Raw genomic sequence first — 15,737 nt, 5'->3', positions numbered from 1 at the left:
GAAATTGAGTTCCGAGTGAAAGTAACAAGGGCACGGGGGATACTTCAGCATTAGAGAGAATCAATTACCATTAAATCTAAAGGAGAAATTGCACGTATGTGGTTTCTCGACACAAAGATTATACAGCATGAATGATGTTAGTGAAGGTGAGATTCTCCTTGTATTAGTATTATGAATCACACAGACTGTGGGTGCCATGCACCTGCATATAATGAATTTAGCTAAATAAAGTGAGTTGGTGGAGGAACTCAGAGGCAAGGCAACCTTGGAGATAAACTCAGCCCAACTTTTGATAAAGTAATGAGTGCACAAGAGGCAGTAATGGATTATCACCAAGGCTCTTGTTTTCATATCTCGCTAAAGACTTATTTAATGAGTCTAAATACCGGTTCGGACTGCTAGGTACGCAATAATGTGGAATAAAGGGAAATATTAGTTATCTTTAGTGTGGGTGTCCTGCTTGTGCAGCGGTTATGATTACATTACAGTCATTGGTGCTGGCTGCATGTACATGGTGCGCAGCCCTGATTCCCCTGTAGCCACCGGGAATGTGCTGAAGTGATACGACAAATGTTTCTTTACTGCAAGATAAACTACACATATTCCCCCAAGACGAAAAACCTGCAGTGACACAAAAAGGACTTTATCTCCAAAGACACACTACACGTTCGCCCACTCTCCATATACACTGGCCAAGAGAAGAGGAGGTGGCACAGTATAGAATACAGACGTGGGGAGAGATGGTATATATAGCTATAACCAGGGAGTACAGTAAATGGTAAATTCAAAGAGGTACCTCTCCACTACAGCAGTGGATAGGATTATAGAGTTGAGCTGACAGCCAGTAAATTGGATTTTAGTCAAACCAGGAGAAGGAGGGGGCTCTGAACACAAATTGGAGGGGTACAACACTGACAACATATGCCAAAAATGAGAAATGTGCCATTTTCACGATAGACACAGACACTGGTGTGCTCTGACAGGAGACATCCTATTTGCAAAAAGGTGATTTCATAAAACACAAGCGGAAGGAGAGCGAGAGAGTGAGATTCCTTGTTTCATTCCAGCGTTAGTAGTGAGTGATAATAGTCCTCCCATGAATCGCTGAATGCAAGTAATAAAACCAGCTTTTATTACCTTTTGTATTTCCCCTTCAAGACACAAACATCGTATTTGTACACGATTAGATTTGATTCAAGTCACTTTTCTCCCCCCGTCTCCTAAAACCATGTCTCCCTGTGAAGACAGCCATTTTAGCTTCCCTTGGTCTCTTTAGGTGGAGGACTACATGCTGTGTCGGGGGACAAGAGAGAAGTTTTAGATTTAAAGGCGCCTCCAGCACCGTGCCCCTCTCGCCTCCCTAAAAGATGCATTGGACTGAGTGTGAGATAGATAAATGAGAGGAGAGAAAATGGTTTAACTTGGCGCTAATAGTGACAATGTGTGGGTGGATGAGAGGGAGGATGATGACTGTATACTCACATTAGGAAACATCTCCCCCTGTTGGAGGGACTCGTATTCAAACAGCAACACGGCACACATGAGAAATGATGGTAACAGATTACTGCATCATTTAGTTGTGCTGTAAACTGGCTGCATGCATACACACAGGAGCGTGTGTGTGTGACCTGGTTTAGCTGTATTATACTTGTGAGGACGAGCTCCACACACTCAACAAAGTGCATCAGATGGAAAAAGCCTATTCAAATCTTTCTGTGGAAATACAGCCTGCCAGCGTGGGGGTAACAAATGAGGCCCTTGAGCTTCAGTCTTGTGTCTTCCGTCTTTTAGTTCACCTCATTGACCTACTGTCTCCCTCTCTCTCTCATTTTTTCAACCTCTTTCACCCTCTCTCTTTCTCTCCCTCTTTGCCTCTCTTTGTCTCTTTCTCTCTCCCCCCCCTCCCCTCCCCGGCTGGTTGGGCTATAAGGGGTCACATGTGACAGTGCTGAGAGTCAGCGAGTCACAGAGCAGCGCTACAGAGATAATTGCCATGTGATAAAGAGGTGATTGCCTGCTGGCACCAGGGGAGAGTAATGCCATCAGGTTGCAATAAAAAAGCAGATGTCTGACACTAAATGAATGCTGCTGGAGCCCGGGCAACTTTCTTTGCTCCCTTTCATCTCACGCGCTTCTCTTTTGTCCCCCTTGTTTCTGTCTGCCTTTTCTTCCCTCTTCCTTTCTTTTCAAGTGGAAGCAGAAAAGGTTGTGTCTGTGATGATGAAGACTCAGTTCTGCTCATTCTCTACCGCAGACATTTGCTATCTGCTGGGTAGTGCATAAATAAAGAAACGGGAATGGCTTTTGAATATAATGCCTTTGAAATTTCGAAAAAGAAGGAAAAAAAGCATATGAAAAGTAAAATGGAACGACTTTGAATATCTCTGTCAACATAACCACTCTGCTTTTTGCGCTTTATTTTTTTTTTTTTTTATCAGAGCCAGTTTGTATTAACCACTGCATTCCAACGTAATTACATGCTTGGGTTTCCAATTTGCTACATTTTAATTTGGAACGAAGCATCAATGAATGCCAGAGTTGTTATCCATGACAATCTGACGGATGGCATTAAGGATTGCTTTATCTAAAACATGCACTGGGAGCGAGGGCTAGTATTCTGGAAACGGTAGTCTTTACTCCCACTCCATTATTACTCCATCCAGGCCTGTAGCTTGTATAAGGCCACAAGGACCACAACGAATAGGCTGCAAGCTTATTAGAGTCAGCCCTAAGTCCCCAGTCCTGGCTGAAAGCAGCGAGCAGAGCCAGAGAAAAGACAAAAAAAAAACTGTGAGTGGTGTGACAGTGTATTTATTCTGTAATGCCAGCCCAGTCAGACCCTTCATCCTGAAGTCCAACCCTGTTCACATCCTAATAGGGGGGCAGTCACAGCATTGCCAAAGCAAGGGAGCCCCAGATCCTCTAGACCTCTTTGTTTGTTTCTGTGTCATTGCTTTTGTTTAGTTTCTTGTTCCTTTGCCGTCTTTCGCAGCTATGCCCCCTTAAAGGCTCAATTCATCTTATTTGGAAAGGAATGGATGATTCCCATTTGTCACGTTGAAATTATGCAAATGACAAAAGGCGTTAATAGATAGCAGTGGCAAGGCATGTGGCTAATGGATGAGATGCCAGCGCTGGGCATTCTACAGCGGGACAGCAGCTTTCAGGTTACCTGACAGGGGCACTGAGGGAAAATAATTGGCTTTCCTGTTGCAGGGTCCCCATGCAAATACAAGCAGAGTGGCATTCTATACCTTCAGTGTCTCACAATATCGTCATTAGCATTAGTGCCAGTGGCAGAAGAGTTTGATTTCTGCTTATACGAGTCATTCTCAGGCCACGGCCATCAGCAGCTCCCCTGACACACAGCAGCTATGCAGTATTAAACGGATGCAGAGACAGGGGTAAAAGGTTGGCCCAGCTGTGTTTGTATTCCTATACCACACAGGTCTGCATAGCTACATAGCCAGCAAAAGATTGCCGATTCCCTAGATAAACCCGCTGGTTCACAAGCTGCAAAAGCCATTGTACAGTGATGGATTTTCTTCTGAATTAGGCATTCAGCACGTGGTTTGCACAGGGAGAATTTAAGCTGAGTGCGGAAACTCAAATAGTCTCTATCGCTCTTCATGCATGTTGTGTGTGTGCTTGTGTTTGTGTGTGTGTGTGTGTGTGTGTGTGTGAGCGCAGTGCAGGGCAGCGGTGCATGCGAGCATGAATAAACACTCTGTGGGCTGCATTTGATGGAAAATAGTTTCAGCTCCCACTTCTCACTTCATGCTAAGTAGAAATGCAGAGTGAATGAAAGGCTATTGATTTTATCTCTTTGTGGGATTGTCCAACGGGTGAAAATCGACTGCCATTTAAATTTTCTGACTAACATACTGTATTACTAACACGGTCTGGAATCTGAGTTGCTTGCTACGCCTGCTTCATAAATATTGTTTCAATGACTCAGGGTCTGGATTCAGTGACACCTCAGAGCAGACGTAGCAGAGTCCACAATGTTGTTTGGCAAATGTTTGTCTCCAAAATGACTTTTCAGTGGCAAAAACTGGTCATTTAATAAAGCACTAACCCCAAATGTATTTCGTTCGCAAAACGCCTTCTAAATTTGGCAAAACTAGCCCAGAGACAGGCCTGGTGGTTTCTGACTGAATTATAAAACAAAGCTAATTTTAAACTCTGGCTGAATGTCAGGCTACAAGCAGCAGTCATTACAAATACATTAGGAAATGTAGAGATGCGGCCAGGGAAAAACAGAGGAGAAAATGAGACGTCTGTGGCATTTCCATACAGCCAAAACAGAGTGTTGTGAAGTTTGACAATTGTAAGGAAAAAGCATCGCAACTCTTCTGCAAACTTTGCCTGTTCCCTGAGCACAGAGATAATGTCCACATGTCAATGCCTTGATTTGTATGAGCCCAACAGACAGCTATTAAATCGTTTCTGCAGCTGGTGACAGGCTTCCTGCTGGGAGGATAGACAGATTCACTAAACATAGGTTGACAGGCTTCTTTTTTCTTCCCTTTCTTTTATTCCGCTCTACTTTCTCTGTACTTCCCATGCACTATCCATCCATCAACCTCAACATACATCCCTCCCTCTGTTCTACCCTTGCTATGTTTCTCTCTCCTCTCTCGCCCCCCTTTCTCCCGTCTTTGTCTGACTTCTTCCCAACTTACTATATTTTTCATTACCATCTGTCCTCCCCTCACCTCTCTCGCACCCCGTTCTCCCTCCTGCTCTCTCACACACACCCCATCCGGCCCTCCTTTCCTCCACCCATCTCTCCGTGTCCCTCTTCTTTAGCTCATGCAGCAGCAGGCAGCCATCATGGCAGCAAGCCACGGAGGTTACCTCACGCCTAGTGTGGCTTTCCCCGCCACACAGATCCACCAGATGGGGGCGCTCAACATCAACAGCCTCCCACCCACCCCCATGACCCCGGTGTCGGGTGAGTTTCATCAAGCCCTGGGTGAGCACTTAGTTTCATTCCCTTTCCTCTTGTGGGTGTGTATGTGTGTGTGTTTGTGGGTTGAGGGTGGGCCAGCGATGCTACGAGCAGGGCCTCTTGTGTGCTTGTGTTAATGTCTTACTGTTAGTGTGTGTAGGTTTTGCGTGGGTGTGTATATCTGTACATGCCAGCGAGGTTCTTGCAGGTCAACTTGTGTTTCTGATCATGTCTGTGGGAATATTTGCATATCTGTGTGTGTGTGTGTGTGTGTGTGTGTGTGTGTGTGTGTGTGTGTGTGTGTGTGTGTGAGAATAGAAAAAAAAAAGATAGAGCTGCAGCAAGGCCAAAAGGAAGGGCGCCTGGTTACTGCTATTCAAAAATGATTCCACTGGAGAGAAAGAGCGACCAAGATGAAAAAGTGCAGTCAATTGAATTTGCATGTTTATGCTGTTTGTGAATGCAGAAAATATTTGGGGATCGTCGCGGCAGAATAAGGAATATCAATAAGTAAGTTTACAGATAAGGCGCTAATTTCCCCGTAGTATTTTGACCTTGTGCTTTGAAGCACTTGTGCATGATCTGCATGCAGTTGGTTTTGTTTTCCATAACAAACACCTCCTATGCAGATACATTACAGAGGAAAAGGAAGGACTTTGAAATACCTACCCACTGCATAACATTTGCTTATTCAGCAGTGCTTCATTTTCCTTGAGACAGAGGAAACTTCAAGATTCTCCACTCAACAAAAGCATGAGCCGAAATAAATAATACAGTATCCAAGTCTTTGTTGTGCTCCGCTCACCTACTTTGTCAACACTGCAGTATTGAGTTTTTAAGGTGATGACTTTGGTAACTTTAAACCAATCAGTGCAAGAGAGGGAACTGCCATCAGTGCAACAAGGCCTATTTTAGATTTTCTTTATAGCCATCATAGGGATCCGTACTACAAACTTGCTGCACTATATCAAATTCTCTCTGCACTGTGGTTCCTGTGGGGAAGAAAAATATTCTCTCAAGTTGGTATTCTGTTCACTTCTTCATCCGCGCACACAAAGAGAGGACAGTTTTATTGTACAAATCCTGTTTGGTTCTGCTTTACTTACTTCACAACTGTCAGTTGAATTAAAATAAACAAGACAGACAGCAGACCAGGTGCGGGAATCAATGCGACAGGACCCTTATTAACCTTTTAATCACGCATGTGTCCACCTCAAGCCAAATGAACGCAAGTACATAAAGCGAGATGATGGAGCGTGTGTACAGTGCATCTGCAATAATTTCCAACATCGGGCAATATATCTAGAGAGGGGATTCATTTGTCAAATTTTCACGGTGATGTTTTCAGTGCAAAGTGTGCACTTTTGGGCGGGCATAATCAATCAGAGACAGTGATTAAAAGTGGAGCTCAGTCTTGCTGAGAAGCCTCTTATTTTGATGGGTAAAGCACTGACAGTATGGCAATTCAGATCTTTGTGTTCTGCATGCATACCTATATTTTGCAACACAATAGTGCTGATGAAAGATTGTGCAACCGCATTGCAAGGAACTCGGTCTCTTTGTGTGTGTGTGTGTGTGTGTGTGTGTGTGTGTGTGTGTGTGTGTGTGTGTGTGTGTGTGTGTGTGTGTGTGTGTGTGTGTGTATGTGTATGTGTATTGGAGGCATTGTCCTCCAGTCTGATTGTATTGTTTGTGCTGTTTTTGTGTCTCGTTTGAACCGAAGCCTCTCAAAAAGCCAAATCAGTGCCTTTCTCTCAAAGAAACATTGCTGAATTTTGTTAGATATTCTGTAAAAGCTAAACAAAACTACCTCTGTATAGGGAAATTTAAGGCAATTTTGTATCAATTGGCAGTGCCAGGAGCTAAAAACTTGGCTCAGGCAAAGAAAAAAATATGTTTGTGCTTGTCATACAGAGACAGGAGGAAAGGAAGAGAAGCGAGTGCCTGTAAGTCTGTGAATCTGATGTGTGAAGTGGTGCCATTTATCTGCTTTTGGACATGCTTCTGTGTAAGCTACAGCCGACTGATTACCTTTTATTATTGAATGTAATATATTATTAATCCTTGAGAGAAAGCATGGCTTTCGTGAATTCTCAAGGACTATCATAAATATGAAATGTTTTATTTCCCCTTTCTTCATTCATTAATTTGAGTGTGGCTGCCAGCAGCTGCAGGAGTGGTAGTGGAGCTTGCTGCTTTGGTATACACAGCTATTTTCTCTCTCCCTTTTCACACTTGTGGCTATGACTTATTTAGAGTTCATTGAAGGAATACATAACATTACTGGCAAGGCTGTCTGTATAAGTAGGCCAAGAGACTCTGACACTATTGAGAGACTGTAGGATGTCTGCCACGAGTCAGTGGAATAATTCATTGTAATATCAGAATCTGTTTTTAGGGTCCTGGAGCAGAGTGCCTCTCTGCTTCGACAGAGGTGTAATTTATGCATTAGGTCTTCTCATCAACCAAATTAGCGCTCAAAACAAATCTATAAATTCTGACATTTGGCTGCTGTGTCAGATGTACTAAGGCATAAAAGGCAGAAAGGTTAATGTCCCCTTTCCTTCCCAAATGAGAGCAATCGGCATTGACAGCTAGACTACCACCTTTCTGAATCACCTACACGGCTATGTGTTAACATAAAGCTCTAATAGTAGCTTAACAGATGCAAAAAAACGGCCTGATCTTGTGGTAAATGTGTGGCATTAATCTTTTTTTTAAATGATCAGTACAACCTCCGCAGCATAAAAAATCTTGTTTGTGACAGCGAGCCGAAGTACAAAGAGGTTCAGAGGTTAAGGGTGTTACTCTGAAAACAATGAGACATCCATTTGATCAACAGATGCAAAGCATTTAAGCTTGATGGTGCATAAGCCGTTTGCCAGATGGCTCAGCTGATTAGAGCATGTATCCTTACAATGATGCATGATGATGCTTTTTGAAAATAATGTTCACCAGGTGCCGCTCCCTGAGCGCTGCAGAAGAAATAAAAGTTAAACAAAACAAGGGAGAGAGAGAGGCAGAGCTGGAGGAACAGGAAGAAAGAGAAAGAGAGAGGTGGATAAAGAGGGTGAGGGAGGAGAGGAAGGGAAGAATGGAGGGAGATGCAGATCCTGCTGGGTGTATGTGGTGAGGAACACATCTTGTCAAGGATGCTTTGTTAGGATGTGAGAAGTATGTAATCAAAGTCGCTCTAATGTTCTGCTGCATGGTGCTGAAGATGTACATGCGCAAGTACATATTAGACAAAGTACACTGCAGATGCTCCACAGCCAGACACAGCCCACTCACAGGCAGGCTAGATGTGCCACAACATCCCCGCTGGATTCGAGCATGGTTACACCATCGATGCAGAACACTGCCATGGTGGCAAACACCATGAAACTAATGAGCTGTTTGACATGGTGATCTTTCTCAATATGTGCACCTGTCCTCCACGACGCATCATACATGTGATACAGACATTTGATATTTAATGGCCAAGTGTAATACAAACAAATACGAAGGGCAGATAAGGTTAGAAGTTAACCTGCTGAAAACAAAATTCAAAAAGCAGCACTGCATGGTGGTGACTTAGCTAATGAGAATGAATGAGAATCCTGGAGATTCACTGCTATGACTGACGTATCACATCCAAGCTATTTGGAACAGCACAGCGCTGTAGTCTGTTCGGAGCCAGATGAAACAGCTGGGGAAATGAACACCTGTGTGTCTTAATTGATGCTGTGACCTCCAGCTTTCAGCCTATCTCAAACTGTAAAAATGCATTCACTGTAGCTGCTTTTTTTTTAAGACATTACCTTCCCCAAGATTACTTTTACAGTAATCTTATCTTTAAGGGAGAAGATATCAACTTAGAAACACGTCCCGTCGCACAAAGGACCATTGTCCCTCCAATACAAATGTTCCTCCTTTCAGTTTAAATCAGCCTTATTGCGTCAGAATCGTAACAACTCCCAGGAGCACAAGTGAGCAGTTCTGTGACAGCCAAAGGTATCCTTGTTCCCTGTGCGTGCCAGTACTTTCAGAGTGCACAGCCACAGTTCTCGGGCAGCCTGAATCTGATGCGTGTAAGCAAAAGTGAGCTTCGCACGAGCAGCAGAGCTTCACAAGCTGCCCAGCTGCTCTGCTCAGGGATCTGAAAGTCAGGCACATTGGTATGGTCAATGCATTGTATGTACTTTAGCCTTGAGAGTGGAGCAGACAGCAGTGGAGGCTTGGCTGTGTGGAAATTGTATTTAGTTTATTGCCCTGTTTTGTATTTGACGCTGAAGGTTAATGATTCAAGTTTTTACAGAGTTCAGTCTTGACATTAGCTGAAGATGAATCACAAATATTTTATTAGTATTGTTAACATTACAAGGAATTAATGTGTGTTTTATGGGTTTGTATTCTTGGAAACGAGTGTTTTTTCTGTGTCCAACACAATTGACCAGCGGTTCGGAGGAAGCTTTTATCCATAGAGGTGTTGTTGTGATGGAAAGGTAGAGAGGTGTGTAGTTTTGCCTGTTGCTGCACTTTATATATTTTTTTTTTACTGTCATCGCGATGTCAATGTGCAATAAAGAGTTGAGTGAATAATTATACACATATCACGTAGGTGCAAGGCTATTTAAAAACAGCGTACACAAGGAGAAAAGTAACGCCTGCATGCTTACTTCATGTCACACAAGTTTAAAACAACGTTAAGATCCTAATTGAATCTTCATCAGGTCAAAAAAAAGACAAAGATCCAAGTAGGATCATGCACAGTAAACACATCGTGAAAGTGTGCGATATTGCACAATATTGGGATTGTTGAGAGTATCAGTGGCAAACTGCACTTTAATTGTAACTATCTTTTTTTTAATTGGTACCTTTTTTGTTCAGGTGTATGTTCAATTTGTTCAATAAAAGGAAGGAGGAAATTACTTCCTCTCATTTTTTAAATTCATGTTTGCGTAACGGCTTATCCTGTTGGGGGTCGCAGGGGGCAGGAGCCTATCCCAGCTGACATTGGAGGCAGGGTACACCCTGGACAGGTCACCAGACTATCACAGGGCTGACACATAGAGACAGACAAACATTCACACTCACATTCACACCTACGGACAATGTAGATTCACCAATTAACCTGTATGTCTTTGGACTGTGGGAGGAAGCCGGAGTACCCCGAGAAAACCCATGCTGACGCAGGAAGAACATGCAACCCCAGGTTCAAAACAGGAATCATCTTGCTGTGGGGCAACAAGGCTAACCACTGCACCACTGTGCTGCCAATTACCTTGCAGATTCAGATTTTTAATACAAAACATAAATCAACTCATAAATTATGATGTATTATTATGGATTAAGCCACCTGGAAGAATAAAAGATAGTTGAAATTGAATCAACATTTGCCAGCTGCGACATTAAGTTGATGTACACAAACTCCTCACAGAAGGTCTCCCCACCACTCCCCTACCCAAAAGCAGAGACCCACTTGCTGTAAGGCGACAGTCCTAACTACTGCACCACCGTGCCGCCCTATTTTTTTAATTCAACAAGCAGCTTGTTGTGTTTTTGTCTTTTACTAAAAGCAGCAGAAAGGCAGAACTGAGTACACTTATGGGTTTATTTATCACAAGTAATATCCTTATCCCAATATCGTACAGCCCTAGTTTTGCCGTGGATAGGCAAGTGGTGCAGTGACCATGGCGGAGGGAGCATAGGCCGAGTTCTTAGTGCTCATACAAGACCTTAAAAGCAGGAAAAATAGGTGGCGGTGGTGCCAGCTCCAACACTTTTTGGGTCTCTCTTCTATTATCAGTCAAGCAAAGGGGATTACTGTAGGTATAGCACACTCTAAGACAGTGGTTCCCAACTGGTGGGTCGCAGTCCAAAACTGGGTTGCGGGCCCATTCTGGTGGATCGCAAGTGACTTGATAATGGGTCAAGTTTTTAAGTACAGTAAATTTCTAGCACAGAGTTTTTATTTTGAAGTGCCGTTTTCTGCTGTAGCGTGAGTGACTAACAGACAGCTACTTGACAGAGACAGCAAACGAGCTCAGCAACATGTCAACACAAGTATGACGCTGAATGTGATAAACTGTGTGGACCTCAAACTAATGACTAAGGAGAAATCTGGACCCTGTGGTTGGACCAGTCGGGAACCACCGCTCTAAGACACTGCAGACATGTGTTTTATAGATTGTGTCTCCACTCTTAGTGTTCAATTTAGTTGCAGCTCTCCTCAGACTTTCCTGATAGAGATGATGCCTCTATGAAACTTGACATTTTGCGGTTTATTTTTACTCTCAGATTGCTGAGCTCTTCTGCAGACTAATCATTGATCACGGACTTTGTATTATGATTGTTTAAAGATGTTTTTAATTGCTTCCCCTGATATTTATTTGTTCACTTGCGGAGGCGAGCTTCCGTTTCAAGCCCTCAACCAGAGACGCTACATGACTGTACAGAGTTACGTCATCAGCCTACAAACGCAGTCTCAGAAACATTAACAAGGTCATCAGTGGAGATGACAAACAGTAGGAAGACTTAATAAATGAATTAAGGCACTGATCCTACTCTACCCAAGCAGAAATCTCCCAAATTGCAGAGTACAGATGGAGCGCACATCATTGGTCTTTGTTATGATAGTAACAAGTGTTTAATTAAAACTTAGAGTCCCTGAAAACTTGACGTAAAATATTAAATATTTCTCCACTGCACTGAATATTCATTAAAAAAATAAGCAAAAATCTAAGTAAAACATTAATCATCTAATCTGCGTCATCGGGGCTGTGTGGGTGTGGGTGATTGACAGTGACCTGGCAACCCACCAAATAAATACAGATCTCTCATGTGAAATACCGACCAAAACAGAAATTGTGTTTTCTTGTAAGAGCCCATCACTCATAGCAGGGAAATCAGTGAGAAAATAGGTTTCCAGGGCCTTTAAGTGGAAAGACTCGGTACATCCTTCAACAGCTGTGGATGACATTATTGATAAGGATCACCCGTTATCTAACCCATAACACACCATGCTTCCATTTTATAATTATTTTGGTGTGTATTTTAATATGTTTAGACAAAAAAACGCATTGATTTGTTGATTGTTTGTTTTACAAATGTTTATGAATATTTAAGGCAGGGGAGGATTGTGAGACAATGGGCCCCTGTGCACAGACATGCAAAAGGCCCCACCAACTCTTCTACACAGGAGCAAGACACACAGACTTGACCTGATGTTGTTATCAGCATCTTTTTGTGTCTCTCTGTGGTAATTGTGTGTGTCCTTGTGGTTGTTTAATGTTTCTTTGTAGTCATTTTGTGTCTCTTTGAAGTCGTTCTTTGTCTCTTCGTAGTTTCTTTCCATCTCTTCGTGGTCAGGTTGTGCCTCTTTGTAAACATTCTGCATCTCTTCTTAGTTCCTTTGTGGTTATTTTGTGTATCTTTGCAGTCTGTTTTGTGTCTTCTCGTAGTCCCTTTGTATCTCTGTAGCGCCTTTTACACTGCCAGATTTTCCTTCTTAGTTTAAAAAGACCGAGGCGGCCTTCTGCAACAGGAGGGGTTGTTGAAGACTTGTGGGAGGAGCTGTTGATGACACCGTACGTGTGAGCCACTGGCGGTGGATAAACAGGAAATAGCTGATAGCAGGAATTAGCAAGCGGCTAGTAGCAAGAGGGAAATGCAAACCTGACAGACACTGTAAAGATGAGCAACTGGGGAGACAAGGAATTGCGCAGCCTCCTTGCCCTCGCAAACGAAGAGGCCATTAACCGTCAGATGACAGGAACGGTGAAGAATGGGCCGACTTATGAGAGAATCGCTGAAGGACTGACTAGCTGCGCTTCACTCCCATGTCACTGGTTACGTCACACGCTGAGTTACACATTTTGTTACTTGCTCATGCCCCCCATTGCCCCGAAAAAGGCGCATTCTGTATAAACAAAAGTAGGTAGGCGGCATTTTGCTGCACTCGCTGATTTTGTTTTTATACTGCCAATGCTGAAAAAAGACTGATTGGGCTTTCCTGCAAATTTGCACAATCTAAAAAGGGCTTTTGTTGCTGTTTGCATCTCTTTAAAGGTCATTTTGTGTCTCTTTGAGGTATATTTGTCTTTTTTGATCATTTTGTGTCGGAATGACATTTTGAAGTCGTTCTGTGTCTCTTCGTAATTTCTTTGCATCTCTTTGTGGTTATTTTGTGTATCCTTGTAGTAGTTTTGTGTCCCGTAGTAGTCCCTCTGCATCTCTCTGTTGCTGTTTTGCATCTCTTTAAAGGTCAATTTGTGTCTCTTTGAGGTATATTTGTCATTTTGTGTCTCTTTGGAGTTTCTTTGCATCTCTTTGTGATAATTTTGAGTCTCTCCCTGGTCGTTTAGTGTAAATTTGAGTGGCATTTTGCAGGTGAAGGTCAGGGGAGCCCTGACACCTTGGGCCCCTGGACCATGATCTAAGGGGCAGTATGAAAAGTCATGTAGTGTTTCTTGGTATCAGTTGGCCTTTGAAAAAGCTGCCCTCCCCATATTCAGATTTATTTTTCACACTTTAAGGACCAGGCAGACATTTTCTCTCTGAGTCTAAATGCATCACATTTTAAATCAGTTAGATGAAAGCATCTGTTTTGAGTGCTTATTTCGCTCCAGCGAAAGACAGTCCTTGTGCCGTTAATGACTGCACTCTTCAGAATGGGTATAGCATTGCTCGTTGATTTGAATGTATAATTAGCATAATAAATGCTTCTGCCGCATGTGAATATTTCTTTCGTCAAGCAGTCGTGGCAAGAAGCAAATCAACAGTTTCCCCCTCTAAGAAGCAGCCTGCAAAGATATGAATGTAATTCTGCTTCCATAACATAAATACATGTGACACACATATATACATACTGTTTTGCAGTGCAGACCTCTTTCTTGCAGTAATAAGAGTGGAGAAGTGATAGTTAAGAGCTAGCTGTATAGAATATGTAATCTGTTGTCCCGTGGCTTCGTATTCACCCATGCCAGAGTGGGGAACAACATGTCATTATTACAGGCCAATACACGCAGCACACACTGACATCCGCACTCTTGTGTGTGCATTGTAAACAGCCTATGAATACAATTTCCCACAATGCAAGAACTATATGTCCACTGAGGTATAAAATGAAAATGTCTTGTTATTTTCTAGTTCAGGATAGTAGGAAATACTTACCATTTCAGCTGAGGAGAACATTCTCAGGATCTGCTCGTGTTGGATATTGGGTCATTGTGACAGTGAGGATGAAGATGATGACGAGGCCACATAAATGGCTTTCTCATGTAATCATTGTTTTATTGGCCATGGTGTTGCTTATTGTCTTTACATCATTTTGACCCACTATACGTACAGCCCAGCTGCTGTGGTTTTTTGTTACAGTTCAGTTCAGTTTAGTTTAATTTAGTTATTGTGGAAAAATGTTTCAGAGCTTTGCCTCACTACAACATCAGTGCTGTCTTTATGACACGTCTGATTTTAATGCTTACTCCCTGCTGTGACATTTCCAGCACGATAACAGGACTGGACTCAGTCTCAGGGCCTCAATCTCTTACTTATGACATGTGTTCTCCTTTACCATACACGTCATGTCCAACTGCTGACCCTAGATATTATGCAATTGCATGTAAGCGGTCCCCACTACCACCTACTACTACTACTGCAGCTCCTACTACCACTACAACTGCTACACATACATAGCCGCACGCTCCCACAGCTCTGCTAAGCCTTGGAAAATGAATTTGCCTGATGATGGAGAGGGTGCATTATCTGGCGGTACAGTAGAGTGCGTGTGGCCCGGGCAGACTAGCTGTCTCTAGCCCTCAGAATAGGAGCGGCAGTCTCCTGGGTCCTGGTAGGAGAATGGGCTGAAGCTGCAGTCTAATTCATCACAGCTCCGCAGGAAACAAGCAATCGTGGGGAGGCTTCAAAAAAAAAAAAAAAAAAAAAAAGGAAACCAGTGCAAAAGACACAACAGCTCTCACTGGACCCGGGCAATTCCCCTGGTCACTGCAGTTGCCTGCCTGACTGTCAGCCTCCTCATGACTTAAATGCTGAGGCAGAAAGAGGAGAGGAAGAAGGAGAGGAGGGATCATAGGTAAAGAAGAAGAGAAGCAATTCCATATGGATATGTAGATGATATTACTCAGTGGTGGGAGGTTTCAGCGTGTGATGTACAGCATATTTACCGTGGCATTAGCATAAATCTCAGCGTATGTTATGTGTATACGGGATGTGATTGTTTACCCTATCTGGACCACCTCTCACAGGGGGTTCTTTGCTCAGGCACCAGATTGTAGGGATATGGCCTGCTGGAGGGTTTCCGTGACAACCTGGGTTTTCTGTCCAATCAGGACGAGGGCTTCCAGATTGAGAGGTGGTCCTCGGGGGAGCTGTACTTCAACGAGCTTGGATGCTTTGCCACGGAGCAGCCCTTTTAGAGAGACCATCACACAGTGAGATTCTGCTCAAAATGGGTACTTTGATGTTCCTGGCATAATTGGAAACACTTTCCAAAGGAGGGTCCTTTTAAAATGCATTGAATGAGAGAGGACAGGGAGCATCCAATTTCAATTCCACTCATGAACCATGCTGCAGCTGCCTTTCAGGCGTGTACCATATATGTTATGACCCACCCATTTGTCAAACTGCCAACTGTTGTTATTTTGTCTTTTTTTACAATGTATAAAAGTAAGAGGCATCTTTGTATTTTCGCTACCTGCTCATTCGAGCGAATCTCCCTCTGTAATCTCCCTCTATTTAGTCCAGATCTTTTTCCCTTTTTTTTTCCTTTTTTCTCTCTCAGAAG

At 43.1% G+C, this 15,737-nt stretch overlaps 1 protein-coding gene across 10 annotated transcripts in view; it reads left to right on the top strand.

Moving 5' to 3' along the window:
• celf5a (cugbp, Elav-like family member 5a) overlaps positions 1 to 15,737 on the top strand; it is a 227,463-nt gene that overhangs the window by 199,463 nt on the left and 12,263 nt on the right. For 5 of the 10 annotated variants that reach the window (XM_050055317.1, XM_050055315.1, XM_050055316.1 and 2 more), the window contains exon 7: positions 4,813 to 4,957. In XM_050055317.1, coding sequence (XP_049911274.1) covers positions 4,813 to 4,957 — 145 coding nt within the window. Of the gene's footprint in view, positions 1 to 4,812; positions 4,979 to 15,737 lie in introns of all 10 variants that reach the window. The other 5 variants (XM_050055308.1, XM_050055310.1, XM_050055311.1 and 2 more) reach the window with 2 other exon arrangements.

Source organism: Epinephelus moara, chromosome 10 (genome assembly GCF_006386435.1).
Source record: "Epinephelus moara isolate mb chromosome 10, YSFRI_EMoa_1.0, whole genome shotgun sequence".
NCBI classification, from domain to species: Eukaryota; Metazoa; Chordata; class Actinopteri; order Perciformes; family Serranidae; genus Epinephelus; species Epinephelus moara.
This window is presented reverse-complemented; position numbering and strand designations above follow the sequence as displayed.